Source organism: Prionailurus bengalensis, chromosome C2, assembly GCF_016509475.1.
Source record: "Prionailurus bengalensis isolate Pbe53 chromosome C2, Fcat_Pben_1.1_paternal_pri, whole genome shotgun sequence".
NCBI lineage: Eukaryota > Metazoa > Chordata > Mammalia > Carnivora > Felidae > Prionailurus > Prionailurus bengalensis.
Window position 1 is genome coordinate 82434345 of NC_057350.1, and position 17745 is coordinate 82452089.

Consider the following 17745-nt stretch of genomic DNA (forward strand, 5'->3'; position numbering starts at 1 on the left):
CCCATATAATAAAATACTATTCATAGGTTAATTTTTGCAACATATTGAATGAAATGCTTATAATGTGCTAAATGAAAAATCCAGGATATTAAATTCTATAAAGTACAAAATTAGTTCAACAATGTAAAAAAAATGAAAAAGAAATATCCCTAACATGTTAGCTGGCCTTTGGGTGGTAGGAATATGATGAGTGCTTTATTCAGCTTCTCTTTACTTTTCAATTTTATATGATATTGTATATATAGAGTTTAAAAATAGTTAATCATTTCCATCAATTAATTTTATAATCAGGAAAAAGGGGGGAAATAATTCAAAGAAATTTGAGGTTCATTTTATTCATTTACTCAGGAAACATTTTTGGGGGGTCCTGTTATCTACTAGGCACTTGGGTTGTCTGTTGGCTTCACTCATAGAGGACCAACTAGAATGTCATCTGAAACTGGCAATTGCCTACAGGTTCACCATGTAGATGAATAGAGAAGGAGTGTGCTGGTGGTCTGGAGGTGACTTTTTTTTTAAATGTATCCTTGGATGATAATAACAACAGCCTTTCTTTATTGAACTAAACACATTACACATGCTGGCTAATGCAATTCACACTAAAACCCTGTGAGGTGGTATTATAATCTGTATTATATACATAAGAACACAGGCTTAGAGAGGCCAAGTGATTGGCCAATATCACATGCCTTTCAGCACCAATGTCCCCAAACCCAGTGGGGCTACATTTTCAGGGAGGGCACGGCTAGGGGGGGCATCTTGAACAACCAGCGTCAGGTAGTTTATGGGCTGTGATCTTCAGTAAGGAAGCTGGGCAGAGACCTCATCTGGAGACTCTAAGAAATAGCAAGGAAAATTGTGCAGTTCTATGAGAAGTAGTGGCCTACAAAATTTGGTTATTCATGCCAGTAACTGATTACATATTGGCTTTACATGTCTTAGAAATTTTAACTTTATGTAGTGAATTTCTCCCAACTGGGACTTCCTAACTGCAGAGGGTTTTTTTTCTCGATTCAGATAGAGACTTTAACCTCTATTTTATTCATGTTTAGTTGTTCTTATTTTAGTCTGGCTTGTGAAAAGTCATCACCAATCAGAGAATATATGGAAAAAAAAGGAAATGGTTACTCTATTACGTGGTGAGATTATCTCTACCCTTCTATTTTTTGCAAGGTAAACTATTAGACTTAGTGTTTAGTATTTTTACAATTTAAGAAAAGGAAAATAATATCAGAGTATGTGCCCTAAGTTTATTTGGTCTCACCAGACTATGGGTACAAATATAGTCACATTCAAGAATATTACCTTCCTGGTGACTCTCCCTGTATCCATGTTTTGGATGTATTTCTTTTTTACTTTATAACCTTTTTTTTTTAATTGAGATATAATTCACACACCATCAAACTCACAGTTTTAAAGTTTACATTTCGGTGGTTTTGAGTATATTAACAAAATGTGCAAACGTCATTACCATCTAATTCCAGAACATTTTTTTAAAGTTTATGTATTTATTTTGAGAGAGAGAGAGAGCATAAGCAGGGGAGGGGCAGAGAGAGAGGAGGAGAGAATCATAAGCAGGCTCCGCACTGCTTACGAACCACAAGATCATGACCTGAGCTGAAATCAAGAGTCTGATGCTTAACCAACTGAGCCACCCAGGCGCCCCTCCGGAACATTTTTATCAATTCAAAAAGAAACCCCATACCTGTTAGTAATTCCTCATTCCTCCTTCCTCCCCATCCCCTGTCAACCACTAATCTGCTTTCTGTCTCTACCGATTTACCTATTCTGGGAATGTCATATAAATGGAATCATATAATATGTGGTCTTTTTGTGTCTGACTTTTTTTGCTTAAAGTTTTCAGGATACTATAGCAATACTTCATTTTCTTTATGGTCAAATAATATTCCATGGTATGGATATGCCCCATTTTATTTCAATCCACTGACCTCTGGGTTATGAGCCCAGCTCACTCCCACTGTGCCATTCTGCTCACACATACCACATTTTATTTATTCTTTTGTCAGTTGATGGACATTCAGGTTATTTCCACTTTGGGGGCTATTATGAATAATGTTGCTATGAAAATGTGTCTCCATTTCCACGTAGACATACATTTTCATTTCTCTCGGGTATATACCTACGACTGGAATTGCTGGGTCATATGATAACTCCATTTCACATTTGTAGGAAATGCCAAAGCAGCTACACCATTTTACATTCCCACCAGCCATGTGTAAGAGTTTCAATTTCTCCACATCCTCGCCAACACTGTTATTATCTGTCTTTAAATTTTTTTCTTTTTAATTGTGATTGAAAAATGCAACATCAAATTTACCATCTTAATCATTTTTTGAGTGTACAATTTAGTAGTGTAAAGTATATTCACATTGTTGTGAAACACTTCCAGAACTTCTTCATCTTGCAAAACTCAAACTCTATACCCATTAAATAACAACTCCCCCATTTCCCTCTCCCCCTAGCAACTATCATTCTAGTGTCCCTATGAATTTGACTACTTTAGATACCTCATATAAGTGGAATCCTACAATATTTATCTTTTTGTGATTGGCTTATTTTACCTAACATAGTATCTTCAAGGGTCATCCATGTTATAGCTTGTGACAGGATTTCTCTTGTTTTTTAAAGGCAGAGTAGTATTTTGTATGTATATGTCACATTTTGTATGTCTTTATCACAGACACATCCATCTTCTTTATTGTAGCCATTCTAGTGGGCATTATGGTATATCTCATGATTTGGATTCGCAATTCCCTAATGATTAATAACATTGAGTCTTTCATGTGCTTACTGGCCATTTCTAGATAGTTTTTTTTGGGAAATGTCTATTCAGGTCCTTTATTCATTTTTTTCCCCTTTTATTTATTTTTGAGAGGTGGGGGGAAGGGCACAGAGAGGAGAACAGAAGGTCCAAAGTGGGCTCCCCTGAGGGAGACTGATTCGGGGCTCGAACTTACAAACGATAAACTGTGAACTAGGAGATCACAACCTGAGCCGAAGTTGGATGCCAACCGACTAAGCTACCGAGTGCCCTCATTTTTTTCCCTTTTAAATAGACTTCATTTTTTAGAGAAGTTTTAGATTCACAGCAAAATTAGACAGGAAGTGCAGAGATTTCCCATATACCCTCTCGCCCACATACACACAGCCTCCCCACTATCAAAACCTGATAATAGGGTGGCATACACAGTTACAGCTGAAGCATCTACATTGACGCATCATTACCCAAAGTCCATAGCCTACATTAGGGTTCACTGGTGGTGGTGTACATTCTATGGGTTTTGACAAACGTGTAAGAACATATATCAACCATTATAGGATCATGGGGTTGTTTCATTGCCCTAAAAATCCTCTGTGTTCTGCCTATAATATCCTTCTCTTCCCTAACCTTTGGCAGGGAATGGTCTTTTTACTGTCTCCATAGTTTTGCCTTTTCCAGAATGTCATGTAATTGGAGTCATACAGTATGTAATCTTCAAAGTGGCTTCTTTCACTTAGTAATAGAATTTAAGTTTTCTTCATTTTTTTTCATAGCTTGCTAGTTCATTTCCTTTTAGCACTGAATAATATTCCACTGTCTGAATGTACTACAGTTTATTTATCCATTTTCCTGATGAAGGACATTTTGGCTATTTCATAATTCTGAATAAAGCTGCTATAAACATCCGGGTATAGGTTTTTTTTGTGTGTGTGCCTTAGTCACTTTATTTTTATTTTTAAAAACAGGCATTTATTATTTTATTTTTATCTTTATAGTTTTTGAGAGAGAGGGGGGGGGCACAAGTGAGCAAGAGACAGAGAGAGAGAGAGAATCCCAGGAGGAGGAGAGAGAGAAGTGGGGCTCATCCGAAGCAGGGCTCGAGCTCACAAACCGTGAGATCGTGACCTGAGCCGAAGTCAGATGTTTAAGGACTGAGCCACCCAGGGGCCCCTCACTCACTTTAAAATTGAGTTATCTTTTTATTGTTGATTTGCAAGAATTTTTTATGTACTCTGGACACAAATCCTTGATAGTTTTAGGTCTCACTTAGGTCTTTGATCCCTTTTGAGTTCACTTTTGCATATAGAATGATGTAGGATGTCCTACTTCATTCTTTTGCCTTTGGATATCCAGTTGTCACAGCACTATTTATTGAAAAAACTATTCTTTTTCTGTGAATGTCTTGACATCCTTGCCTAAGTCAGGTGACAGTGAATGAAAGGGCTTCTTTCTGGACTCTCAATTCTATTCCATTGATCTATACATCTATCCTTATGCAAGTACCACATTGTCATGTAGCTTATAGCATTACTGTGGCTTTCTAACAAATTTTGAAATCAGGAAGTGTGAATCCCCTAAGTTGGGTCTTTTTCAAAGTTGTTTTGACTATTCTGGGTCTCTTGAATTTCCATATGCATTTTAAAATTAGTTTGAGGGGCGCCTGGGTGGCGCAGTCGGTTAAGCGTCCGACTTCAGCCAGGTCACGATCTCGCGGTCCGTGAGTTCGAGCCCCGCGTCAGGCTCTGGGCTGATGGCTCAGAGCCTGGAGCCTGTTTCCGATTCTGTGTCTCCCTCTCTCTCTGTCCCTCCCCCATTCATGCTCTGTCTCTCTCTGTCCCCCCAAAAATAAATAAATAAATAAATAAATAAATAAATAAATAAATAAATAAAATTAGTTTGACAATTTCTGCAAAAAAAGAAAAAAGAAAAAAAGGCAGCTGGGATTTTGATAGGGATTGTTTCTGTCCCCTTAGGTGGTAGGAAGTTTTACTTGGAAATCATTTTTAGTTCACCCCTCCCCAGAGAGTCTCCTATTCAACTCCCCTCCATGACTGGCTTTGTTTCATGTCTGATTGCACTGCACTGAAAAAGAAAACTCATTACTAACTTTGAAAAAAGGCCAACAAAAGTGGATTTCAGTATTTCTACCTTCACATATTTTTAAGGTTCCTCAGTATTCTTTACTTTCCTCTTAGTTCAGTGTGATTCAGAAGGGTTTTAGTTTTGTTTTTGCTTTAATTGTATCCACCATTAGGAGTTTCCAGGGTGTTTAGTGTACCTACTACCAGACACAAACATCTGGCTCCTATTATAGGTTCGCTGGCTCTTGCTCCCTTTATTCTTATATGAACTCAATACCTTGGTTTGTGCCTCCCCGTGTATTTCTGGACATCCCTCCAGGTGGAAGAGGGGGTCCTACCTGTACTCAGAGACAAGCTTCACCAGCTCCAAGAGGTCTTTTCCCTCTCCTGCCTTCCATCTACCCCCACGGGGTTTTGCCATCTGCAGGGTGCCATCACCCCCTCCTGAGTCTCTGCACTCTTGTGGTTCCACAGCTGCTCCTGGAGAGGGATCCAATTCAGGGTCACTGACTGAGGTTGGTTATCCTGTCTCTTTAGTCTTCACATAGGAATAGTTCTTCCATCTTTCCTCGACTTTCCTGACTTTACAGGTCAGTTATTTTCAGACTGTCTTCCATTTGGGTTTGTCTGATGCTGCCTCATGATGACATTCAGATCATGCATCTCTGGCAAAAACTGCATAGAAGTGACGTTATGTTTGGCTCCGTGTGTCCTATTAGGAGGCCCACATTTTGGTTCATTTCATTAACTTGGATCAGTTTATTACGGTGTTTTTCCCCCCCAGTTTCTCCACTATGAAGTTACTGTTTTTCCCTGGTATTAGTAAGTATGTTGCAGGGAGGTACTTTGAGACCCATTATTGCTAAAATGTCCCATTATTCCTGAAACTTTTACCCAACAGTTTTGATGTTTTGTGGTTGGATTGTTACTATGACGGTTGAATGGTGATTTTTCAAATTCATCATTTAGGAAAAGCTTTCTTTTCCTCCCATTTATTGATTCATTTATTTGGTTATATCAATATGGACTCGTGGATTTTTATTTTATTTTAAATGTTTATTTATTTTTGAGAGAATGGGAGAGAGAGAGGGAGACAGAGTTCTGAAGTGGCTCTGTGCTGACAGCAGAGAGCCCAACGCCGGGCTTGAACTCACGAACCATGAGATCATGACCTGAGCCGAAGTTGGACACTTAACTGACTGAGCCATCCAGGCGCCCTGGATTTTTATTTTATTAATGGAGACTTATAATTAGTTACTACCATTATTTATTTATTTTGATATTTAAATTGTCTCAAATCTGGCCATTAGAAGCTCTTCAAACTGGGTCTGCACCCTTTTTTTAAAATGCATTTTTTATTGTGATGAAACCATATAATGTAAAATTTATCATCTTAATCATTTATAAGTATACAGTCCAGTAGTGGTAAGAATATTCACATTATTGTGAAATAAATCTCCAGAACTTTTCACCTTGCAAACTGAAATTCTATACCCATTGAACAACAACTCCCTTTTCTCTCTCCCTCCAGCCTCTGATAACTACCATTCTACTTTGTTTCTATGAATTTGATTACTTTAGACACCTTATATAAATGGAGTCAAATAATATATATCCTTTTGTGATTGGCTTATTTCATTCAGCGGAATGTCCTCAAGGTTTATTCATGTTGTAGCATGTGACAGAATTTCCTTCATTTTAAAGGCTGAATAATATTCATTGTATGTATCACATGTTGATAATCCATTATCCACTGATGGACATTTGGATTGCTTCTACCTCTTGGCTCTTATGAACGACGCTGCTATGAACATGGGTGTGCAAATATCTCTTGGAGACCTTGCTTTCATTTCTTTGGGGCACATACCCGGAAGTAGAATTGCTGGATCATATGGTAGTTCTATTTTTAATTCTTTGAAGAGACCCCATACCATTTGCCTTTGTGGTCGTACCATTTTATATTCCTAGCAATAGTGCACAAGGGTTCCAATTTCTCCATATCCTCATCAACACTTCTTCGCCATCCTAATTCACGTGAAGTGATTCTGTATTCTTTTGAACATTTCCACCATTCTGTGAGCATTCCTTACTTTCTGGCATACGGCTTGTTGCAGGATCACTTTGCACTTTCCCTGACCTAGCCCTGGAATCAACCATTTCTCCTGGAAGCCTCCTACCCATTCCTTTTAGCGAGGATGGTATTTAGAAACTAAAATCTGGGTACCTTTCGGATTAGTTTTACTTGTGGCACTTTTGCTCCTCCCAGAATTCAACACATGATTCTAGTGAGGCTGGGGTGACACACACCCCCTCACCCTAATCCCCACCTCCAAACTGATGATTCATTTCTAGAGCAAGTCTCCCATTTCTGAGCCAGGGGGCTCGCTATGGTCTACTTCCCCAGATCCCTAGAGGGACACTGACCCAGCGAACCTCCCCAGTGGATATTCCGTAGGCTCAATTTGAGATTCCAACTGTAGGAAGCATCACACACATAGGAAAAAGTATTGGGATTTAGGATTTAGCTATTTTATTTGAGAGGCATGACTGAAAAAAATATTTGCTTAAGCATAACTTCTAAATTAGTATCTAGTTGGGCTAAACATATACATATGCATCTAGCAATGCAGTTTAATGGAAAGATTGTAACTTTGAACTCTGAACTGAGTTTGAATCCCTGCACTGATTCTGAGAAGCATTGTGACCTGGGTGAGTTTAAGCTTTGCAAGCATCTGTTTCCTTGTCTGTAAAATGAAGATAATAGTCATCTTGAAGAATTTTTCAGGGGAATGGAGACATGTGTCAAGAAATGAGGATGCTATCTGGTATATAGTAGGCACAGCATGCCTCTCTTATGCCATAATATTTCATCATTCCTGGGGCCAGCAGCTTCACTTATGCAATCCTCTGAAATCCAGCAGACTGTGGGGTCAAGGGACCACCTGCTTATGAGTGATTTGTAGCTTTTGAAACTGTTTTCTTTCGTTAGCAATCTATATCCACTTACTTCATTTCTTCTCTCCAGTGAACCTGCAACTTTTCAGAAATACCACCAAGTGAGTCTGCTTGCAAGATTTAATCAAGACTTGGATAAAGTTGCAGCCATTTCCTTGGTGTTCTCTACAGGGTCTACAATAGGCCCAAAGTATAAGCTCAGGATTCTCCGAATGAAGTTGAGGTCACTTGCCCATCCAGAGAGGTGAGCCATCAGCAGCGTTTGACAAGCTCTGGTTTTCCAAAGATGCTATTGCTTTCTGTCCAATCTCCTTGGTCTGATGTTTTAGTAGGACCTCATCAATTACAATGAAGGAAGTGGAGGGTTTTCAAAAAATAGACTTGATAAAGATGAGTAGCCCCATAATTCAAGACAATTTTACTGGTAGGAGCTTAAAGATAAATGGCCCAATTAATCCAAAAAAATAATGTTGCTACATGCTTACAGTTATATAATTCTTCCCTAATCACTCCACCCACACTGCTTGCAAGCTGGTATATGTTGTGGAAAAGAAAGCCTCATATAATCTGGCAAGTGCACAGCCTAGTATAAAAAAAGGTACAGAATAATTGGAGTATTTTATTCCATGGATACAGTATGAAAGTACTACTCCAGGTTGAATTTGATAACTGCCCTGAGAATGTGCTTGTTCTTAGGAAATACACACTGAAGTATTAAGGGGTAAACAACCTATCTTCATTGGTTCCAAAAAAATAAGCAACAGAGTGTGTGTGTGTGTGTGTGTGTGTGCGTGTGCACGTGTGTATGTACAGGGGGGACAGAGTCAAAGAGGGGGAGAAAGAGCAAAGCTGTGGTGGCATGTACGTTTTGTGACTAATGCCACTCCAATGTATAGTCCTAGCATACAATCTATGGACAAGACAGAAAATGCTGTGGGCATTCAGCACTTTATGCTTATGAATTCTTTTTAAATTTTAATGTTTATTTACTTATTTTGAGAGAGAGGTTGTAAGCAGGGGTGGGGCAGAGACAGAGGGGGAGAAAGAGAAAGAATCCCAAGCAGGCTCCATGCTGCCAGTACAGAGCCCGATGCCAGGCTTGAACCCACAAACCCTGAGATCATGACCTGAGCTGAAAACAAGAGTCAGAGGCTTCACCTACTGAGCCACCCAGGTGCCCCTGGATTCCTTTTTCCTGAAGGCAAACATTTAATACTGCAAGTTGCTTCTAAGAGGACAGTCATTACATCTTAAAACCATGAGACTTTTCAATACTTTTTTTTCCGGATTACCAAAGGAATACATGTTGATTTTATAAAATCTGGAAACTGCAAAAAGTGTTAAGAAGCAGAAAAATACCATCCATAATGTTATTATTCAGGGGCAACAACGGTTATTTCTTTCTAACCTCCTTTCTATCATTGCTTTAAACCTGGAAATAGTTAGGTGGTAAATAAAATTTTATATCTCATTGTTGTTGATGTGGGCTATGCTTATTTACCATAAGCACTTTCCTGTAATGTTAGAAATAATTGCTCCACAATTTTAGAACCTAAGGATATAATACAATTTATTTTTCTAGAATGGGATATTTTTACTACTTGATTGGCAAGGATATCCTGTCTTATTTTTACAGGCCCCAGTTGTGTCGGTATGATCTTGTTCTGATGGAAAACACCGAAACAGTCTTCCAACCTATTCTGTGCCCAAAGTTGCAGATGTAACATGTCGGGACACATGGGCACCAGTGACTTCAAGAAAGCTACAACTACAGGCTTTTTTAAAGTGTCACCTCACCTTTTTCCTCAAGGCACGTGGACGTATGAATAAGCTGGGTTTTTTCCAGCAGCGTCCCATGGATGTCACATTGCAAAATGTCAAACGACCTTGGATTATGGAACAGTCCTGGGAAGGGAGCCCCTAAGTAGGGCAAGTCAGAAATAGCCAGGCTCCCAACAGCCCAGTGCCTTGTCTGGCTGCGTCCTGGGGCCTCGTTTGTTCTGGCCTGTCAGTTCTGCTGCCGGTCACTCAGGCAGCTCTGCTCGTCAAGCATCTTAAAGGGAAGGTCTAACGGGAGACCTCACTCTGGACTCGACCCCACATGCCCTGTGCCAAACTCCTCCAGGTCCCTGCATGCAGAAAGGAATGGAGACTGACCTAACTCACAGGGCTGCTGTGTGGGTTCGGGAGGCAAGTCTGTGAAGGGTTCTTTGAAATCCCATGGGGGCCACATCTGTGAGTGGTTTGAGAAATGTGAATATGCTTTTATTTATTTTGCTTTGGCTTATCTAATATGCAATAAGAGAGCTCCTCCTTATTGACAACAACCTGTCTCTTGGGCTGCAGGAAAGCCACACCCCAGCTTCCCATCTCCTCTAAAGTGGGTTGGTGCTGGAGGAAGTGGGGACAGAGAGACAGCAAAGGGGGCAGCTGCTGGGACTAAGATAGTAAGTGGATAAGGGAAGAAGGGCAGATGAAGACAGTGACAGCCTTGCTTACAGTGACAGTGGATGGAGAGATAGGAGAGAAACAAATGGAGCTTGTTTTTCAGTTGAAGTGAAGAAGGGTCACTTTACAGGCCAATTCTCATTTTAAGCAATCCTTAAGAAATGTTTATCTTTTGGGGCACCTGGGTGGATCAGTTGGTTAAGCAGCCAACTCTTGATCTCAGCTCAGGTCATGATCTCACGGTTCATGAGTTCGAGCCCTACGAACTGCTTGGGATTCTCTCCACCCCCCCCTTGCCCCTCCCCCACTCTGGCTCTCTCAAACTAAACTAAAAAAAAAAAAGAAGAAATGTTTATTTTTCTTTGTTACTGATGGAATCTGTGGTTATTTGAGAGAAATTTAGAAAATGCACAGATGCAAAAAGAGAATATGCTATCTACAATCCACCTGTTGGGGATAATTAAGGCAAACCTTTTGGAATGATGCTAACTTGTGTTGCTAACAGGTGAATTCAAAGCATACACTGGTTTGCTCTTGGAGCACCGGAGGCCTCCAGTTTGAGAAATTCTTAGGCTTCCCCAGGAGTAGGTATGATCAGTGAATGTAAATTGACAACAGCAGCTAAAACAAGAGACGTTGGAGGGCCAAGGCCAGATCAAGGGACGACCATCCCGGGACCAGGGTGCCCAATGCAGGCAGTCACAGGGGCGGGCACCACCCAGCCCATGACTGTGGCCACTGCAGGCGGGTTCCTGGGATTCCTGAGAGTCACAGGCTCTATAACCTCCTCCTTATCCAAGTGACTGTTCTACAGCTTTCTGTGAGAACACCCCTTTTAAAAGAAATGGACTCTTCATTTTATAAACTATAGAGCTCTGTAAATATATTCCTGCATGGCACATCATTTACAGATTTCTACGTGTATCACATACACTCTTCACCTCGGTGAAGGGTGCCTAAAGCGAATGCCTGATCTTGGAAAGGAATGAGGCTTCGAGAAGCTTCTGTCCACTTGGATATCATCTCACCCTTCATCCCACTTCCCACATTTCTTCAGCAATTTGTGCACAGAGAGATAAGTGTGCTGATAGGCCCTGATTTCTTTTTAAGGTTCTACTGGTCCCACAATTTGATTAGTACAGCCATTTCTTTGTCCTTTCCCTTGCCTGTAGGAAAGGGAGCCAAAACAACAGTAGAAAAATGTTACAAATAGCATTTCTATCATTTATAAACTTCTCAGGCTGGAGGGTCTCTCTCAGCTTTTTTTTTTTTAATGTTTATTTTGAGAGAGAGTGCAGGAGAGAGGCAGAGAGAGAATCCCAAGCAGGCTCTGCACTGTCAGGCAGAGCCCCATGCGGGCTCAGTCTCATAAACCATGAGATCAGTACCTGAGCTGAGATCAAGAGTCAGATGCTTAACTGACTGAGCCACACAGGCGTCCCTTTCAGCTTCTTCCCTAGTGTCTCTTAGCATAGTACCTGGCTCACTGGGGAATGGGTGGATGGATGGACAAATGGATGAATGAATAAAGGAAGGAAGTTTGTTCCCTGGATGGAGATGAATTTCAATGAGTCTCACATGATTTGGAGAAATGAAAGCAGTTACAGGTGTGGCCACTCCCTTTGTAGAGTCTCCCAAGGCCCCTGAACTTCCTGCTCTCCCTTGTCATCTTTGTTTCTTTTCCCCTCTTTTTGTCAGAGTGTCTGTCTGAATCCCAAATCCAAGATGCAATTAAATTGTAGTCTACCCACTTCCCTCCATCTTCACCAGTTATCTTCTACAGAGTTTTGTTTTTTTTTTTACATTTATTTGTGTGATTATTTGATTAATGTCTGTCTTCTCCACTTGACTGCTCTGCAAGGCAGGGGCCATGTGCCCACTGTGGCACCTACGATGTAGACTGTGCCCAGGAAATATTAAATGAACACTCACCATTATCTTTGGAACCCTTAAACTGTGTCCAGTTCCCTCTACTCCCAGCCATTGCTCATTCCTGAGATGCCCACCCTTCTCTGCCTTAGCTTTCTCTCCCAGCACCTTTTTTATTATTGTTTCTATTCTCTTTGGCGACCCATGCCCCATTTCCCAGTCTCCCTGGGAAAAAAAAGAGAGGTTGGCTCTTTCTTCACTCATCTTAGAACCTTCCAGATGGTCCTGACTCCATTCTTCAGCAAGCCCACCTGTGCTGAATGCAAAGAGATTTTGCTCTCTCCCACTTTCCCGTTTCAGTGCCTCAGCCAAAACCCTCCAGGTCCTTCCAGAATTCCTGGATGACTCCGAGCTGTGGTCCAAAGTCCTCCTTGCTTTCCACAACTCCCTTCTGCCACCCGCTTTGCCGTTGACTTTGTATGTCCATCATCATTGCTTTCATTATGTTATATTGTAATATATTTCTGTGTCTGTACCCACTCTGAAACTGTGAGCACAAGAGCAGCTGCGGGTCATTTGCTGCCCTAGTACCCAGCACAGTGCCAGGTCCAAAGCAAGTGCCCAATAAATGTCTGCCAAACAAAATGGAATGGATTCATCTTTACAATTTGAGGGAGGGAGTCACAGCCACTCGGATTTAGACATCAACACTTAACTGTGGTGCTTCCCAAACCCTAAACTTCTAACTTCTCATCCTTGGATCCCTGCTCCATGCCCTCAGTCCTGCAAAACCCTATCTTTGCCAAGGAGACCTTGGATAACACTAACAGAAATCTACTCATACTAACCCCAATTTTACTAGAGAGGACTTGTGGAAACCCGAGAGCTGAACCATCAGCCTTCAAGAAGAGGAGGGATGGGGGCAGCTGAAAGCCTTTAGCAAGAGTTCACGGACCTTTATTAACCCTGTGCTCTGCCATGAGTCTCTCTGACTCAGCTCGGTTCCCTCACAGGGCAGCTGTGGACCACTGCAGTCATTAGTACCATTGTGTCCCCAGCTATTCAATCACTAGGTGGCCCAATTCCAAAGTCCAGGGAGAGGAGCCAACCCTTAGATCCTCCTCTTGGGGAAGGTGTCCATCCTGTTCCAATCAGTTATGGTTGGAATGGGGATAGGGAAGGTAAATCATGTGGTCCTCGAGCTACTCCTTTCAATTGCTCTGTGCAGATCCAATTAAGCCAGTAAAGGAAGTTGAGCACTATTGACAAAGAGCCTCGGTGAGTGCCTGGCTAATTCACTCTCACTGGAACCTCTTGCCTTTTCTTCCCTCCCGCTTCCCTGAGCCATTGGCACCTACCTGCTTGTCCAGCATGTGTCCTTGGTAGGGGGTCACCGTTGTCCTTTGTCAGGCTGCCTGGGCATGTGCTGTAAATGAATGGTCTCAACGGAGGCTGCTGTAGCTTGCAGGTGGTGCACCACTGGGTTAGAGTTAGCTCTGCAGGTGCTGGGTCAGGAAGACAGATCAGTGTGGAGGTGGGTTGGGAGTGAGAAGCGCAGTCCAAGCCTTCTTCCCTAAGCAGACAGGTTGAGCAGGAGAAATCAGAATAGGAATCCGGGAGAGTGGGGCAGGTCAGGCAGCAAGCAGAGGCTTGGGTAGTGAGCCTGAGGAAGTTAGGTTTCCATCTCCCAAAAGAGCTCTGTTAAAGGTCTCTTACCAACACGGGTCGGTGGAATCCCACAACCTTCATGTCTCTTTGCTGGGTTTTTCCATGGACTTGGACTCTGTACACTGGTTCCTTTTCTAACAAGGTTTCTTGGACTCTCAGGACACTTGTCCCCCCTCATCAACATCCCTAAATAAGCCATCTTGTTCTCTGGTTCCATGATTTCCTTACCTGGCTTCTGATCTCAGTCCTCTCTCTCAAGAAGGTAGCATAAGGTAAGAGGTTAAGTTCTGGTGTATGACTTCTGTTGACTTAACTCTTCCTAAGGTCCCCTTTCCTGGACTGTAAAGTGGGACTATTAAGAGTCCCTGCTTCACAAGGGGTGTTACATGGCATAAAGACATTCATGCATGCATGTAAAATGCTTACCGTGGAGTCTGGAGTGTACTAAGTTCTCAATAACTATCAGCTGCCGTTACTTTCCAAAGTCTCGGTGTCTCCCTAGGAGATCTTCTCATCTCCCGTTTCAACTCTCTAGACAGATGACCCCCAGATCTGAATGCAGTTAGAGCTCTGGATTTTCACCTGCTTGTTGAGAGGCAACAGGGCAGAGGAAAGAGCACGGGCTCAGGAGGGGCAGACAGGGGCTTGAGTCCTGTTCAGCACTCACAACTGTGGCCCTCAGCAGCATTCACAGAGTGCCTTCCTCTGAACACCTGCTCATCCACTCATCATCAGTGGATTAATGATACTTGCTTCTCTGGAATTGAATAAGCTGAATAAGTCACATCCATTTCCCCCATAGCACCTATTATACTCTATAATTATAACTCTCACTGGAGCCTCTTGCTGTCCCCCGACCAAAGGGAAAGTCAAGTCCTTGAGAGTAGAAGCCTTGCCTTCTTGTTCACTACTGTTCCTTGTCCCAGTACACTCCTGGCATAGGCTCAATAATGCTAACTTTTCATTTACTTTCTCTCCTCCTATATTCCTTTGACTTCTCAAAATCCATATGTACCAATCCAAACAACTAATCATTTCTTCACTAGACCTGACCCACTAATTTAATAAACATTTGTTAAATGCCAATTTTAAGCCAAACACAGGGCTAAGAGTTGGGACAAAAGACAGATGAGACATTTATTTATAGAAATGTTTACTGTAGGGGCACCTGGGTGGCTCAGTTGGTTAAGCATATGACTTCGGCTCAGGTCATGATCTCGCGGTTTGTGAGTTTGAGCCCCATGTCGGGCTCTGTGCAGACAGCTCAGAGCCTGGAGCCTGCTTCAGATTCTGTGTCTCCCCTCTCTCTGCCCCTCTCATGCTCTGTCTCTCTCTGTCTCTCAATATAAATAAACATTAAAAATTTTTTTTAAAAAAGAAATGTTTACTGTCTACTGGGAAGATGAATATTGACATAGTATTTGCAATAATAGTAATACAGACACTCACAGGGAACCCCCCCCCCCCCCACCACAGAGAAGGAACAATCTGACTGTAGGAGCTGCATAAGGCTTTTCAGAGGGGGTGACAATTGTCCTGGGTGGTCATGAAAGAGTAGCAATTTTTCTGACAGAGATTGCCAGAGGGAAGAGTGTCTTTAGAGACACGAACTAACATGGTGCATAAGCTCAGCTGGAATGGAGGGCTTGAGGGAAGAAAATGAGAATGAAATTGATAATTTCCCCACATTTTTAAAGTGGAAAATTTCCAACATATACAGAAATAGAATAAACGGCATAAAAATCTACCTGCATGTGCCCATGATCCAGTTTGAACAATTATCAATTCAGTGGCCAATCTTGTTTCATTTACATCCCTACCCACTAAACTCCCATCCCATTGTTTTGATGCAAATCCCAGACATTGAATCATTTCATTCATAAATACCCCAGTAAAGCATTTCAGTAAAGCATACCCCCCCTTTTTCCCCTTTTTACAGATGTGTCATAGTACAGGTATACCCTATCAATGCGACTTGTTTGTTCGATGTTCATCCCTGATATGTCTATGGTGACTGCACTATATCAGGATATACAGACTTGGCTCCCTCTTTTAGGAAGCTACTTAGTGTTCCTTTTGTGACTATTTCACAATTAACGTCACCAGTCCCCAACTGATGGGCATTTAAGTTGTTCCCAACCTCTTAATAACAAAACAAAGCTGGGAGAATACCCTTGAACCCACACCTTTGTCTGCGGGCGTATCTGTAGGTTAAATTCCTGGACGTGGAATTGCTAGGACCTGGTACACTTCGAATTCTGACAGGCACTCCCTATTTGGCCGAAGAGGTGCTTTGAATGATATGGTGAGGGTGCTTACTCTCTGTTGTCTAGGCTCGTGGCATTTTGGGGTCCTCTCTGCCTCTTCTCCTTGTAATCAGTCATATGTCCTACCAACTCAGCTCCTCCTCGTGTGTCCATCCTCTTCCCTTCATTCCCACTGCTGTGGTCCTGGCTCAGCCTGCATCCTTTTTTTAAACCAGGACAGTTGCAACTACCAATTCAGAATGTATTTTAATCATCTGCCAGAGCAAATATCCAAAAACGGGAACTAAATCATTCCCATTGGTGTCTCACCATGTACCATATTGAAAAATCCACCTCCTGAGCCCGCTTCCCAGTGTTTTCCAGTTTGTCTTCAACTTCTCGCTCATTTCTCGTACAGTTTAGGCTTCACAAAACTGGACTCTGGTGCCTTACTTGGGCCCCCGGCTCACCTTCTCCCTCCTTTCTCTGTTGTAGAAGTCCTGCTCATCTTTAAGGTACACTCAAACCATGCCTCCTCCATGAATCCACACAGTGTAGGACCACTAGTTTTGGACCCAGGTTGACTTGGATTCTAATCCTGACACACAAACTGTCTCTCTCTTTTAACATCTGGAGTCCTCTGCTCACCAGAGGAATACATTTTCATTTGTGAATAGGATTACCAGCTTTGGGCTTATGAATGTCTTAATAGTTGAAGGCCTCAGAGATACATGTTTTCTAGGATACCTAAGACCCCTTTTTACTGTTCTTAAAATGATTACAGCTGCTACCCTTAAGCCTCACTTAACAATGTCAAGAGCCTTATTGATAACAGAAAGTTATCCACAAAAGGACCCTTCTAAATATAAAAACAAGAGCTGTGGTCATAGCCAAGGCTGCCATCTTTCTGAGGAATATTCTAGAGATCAGTTTAGCTGATAATTTAGAATCATAGGTTCATGGCTTGAATCAGGCACAGCAGACCTAGAAATTATGATGAGAAATCTTACCAGAAACGTTAACAAAATAAGCTGACTCTGCCGCCGGAGCTATCAGAGACCAGCAAAGATCTTGAGATGCCCTAGCTCAGGTGGTCTTAGACAACAGTAATCAGGGCTCTCTTCTGGGGGGATGTCACTTAATCTGAGGCTCAGATTTTTCAGTTAAATAAACACAGGGCGCCTGGGTGGCTCAGTCAGTTACGTGTCCGCCGCTTGGTTTCGGCTCAGGTCATGATCTCACAGTAACGGGTTCAAGCCCTGCATCTGGCTCTGTGCTGACAGCGCAGAGCCTGCTTGGGATTCTCTCTCTCTCTCTCTCTCTCTCTCTCTGCCCCTCCCCTGCTTGCTTTCTCTCTCTCTCTCTTAAAAATTTTTTTTAAAATAAAGACAAAAATACCAACCTTGTGGGATAATGGACATATAGTAGGCGCTGAATAAAAAGTAATTTTCATCATTTTGTGGTGACTATGACCCTCCCACCGCACTTGATTGGAGCACTGGCTGTATTTGCTTTGTATCACAGCTGGTTGTGGACAAGAGTATCTTGAGCACTAGACTGCAAGCCCGCTGTGGGCAGGGCGCGTGAATCACCCCTGATCTCCCAGCGCCTGGCAAAGAGCCTGCAAATAAGCAAAGAAAGAATCAAAGGTAAACGTGTAAAAAGATGAGCGGATGGGAGGTCAGTCGCATCCGTG

General features: G+C 42.1%; 1 protein-coding gene and 1 long non-coding RNA gene across 2 annotated transcripts in view; one reads left to right on the plus strand and one right to left on the minus strand.

Moving 5' to 3' along the window:
* Positions 1-10596, plus strand: part of LIPH (lipase H) — a 46701-nt gene extending 36105 nt beyond the window's left edge. Inside the window, exons 9-10 of the mRNA XM_043594687.1 lie at positions 7889-8062; positions 9455-10596. Of these exons, the coding sequence (XP_043450622.1) occupies positions 7889-8062; positions 9455-9542 (262 nt within the window). The 3' untranslated portion in view covers positions 9543-10596. The remainder of the gene's footprint in view (positions 1-7888; positions 8063-9454) is intronic.
* The window catches only part of LOC122491647, a 50109-nt gene extending 32382 nt beyond the window's left edge, over positions 1-17727 (minus strand). Inside the window, exons 1-2 of the long non-coding RNA XR_006299412.1 lie at positions 17452-17727; positions 13494-13708 (exon numbers count right to left, since the gene is read on the minus strand). This is a non-coding gene — a long non-coding RNA (uncharacterized LOC122491647). The remainder of the gene's footprint in view (positions 1-13493; positions 13709-17451) is intronic.
* Between the last annotated feature and the right edge of the window lie 18 nt (positions 17728-17745).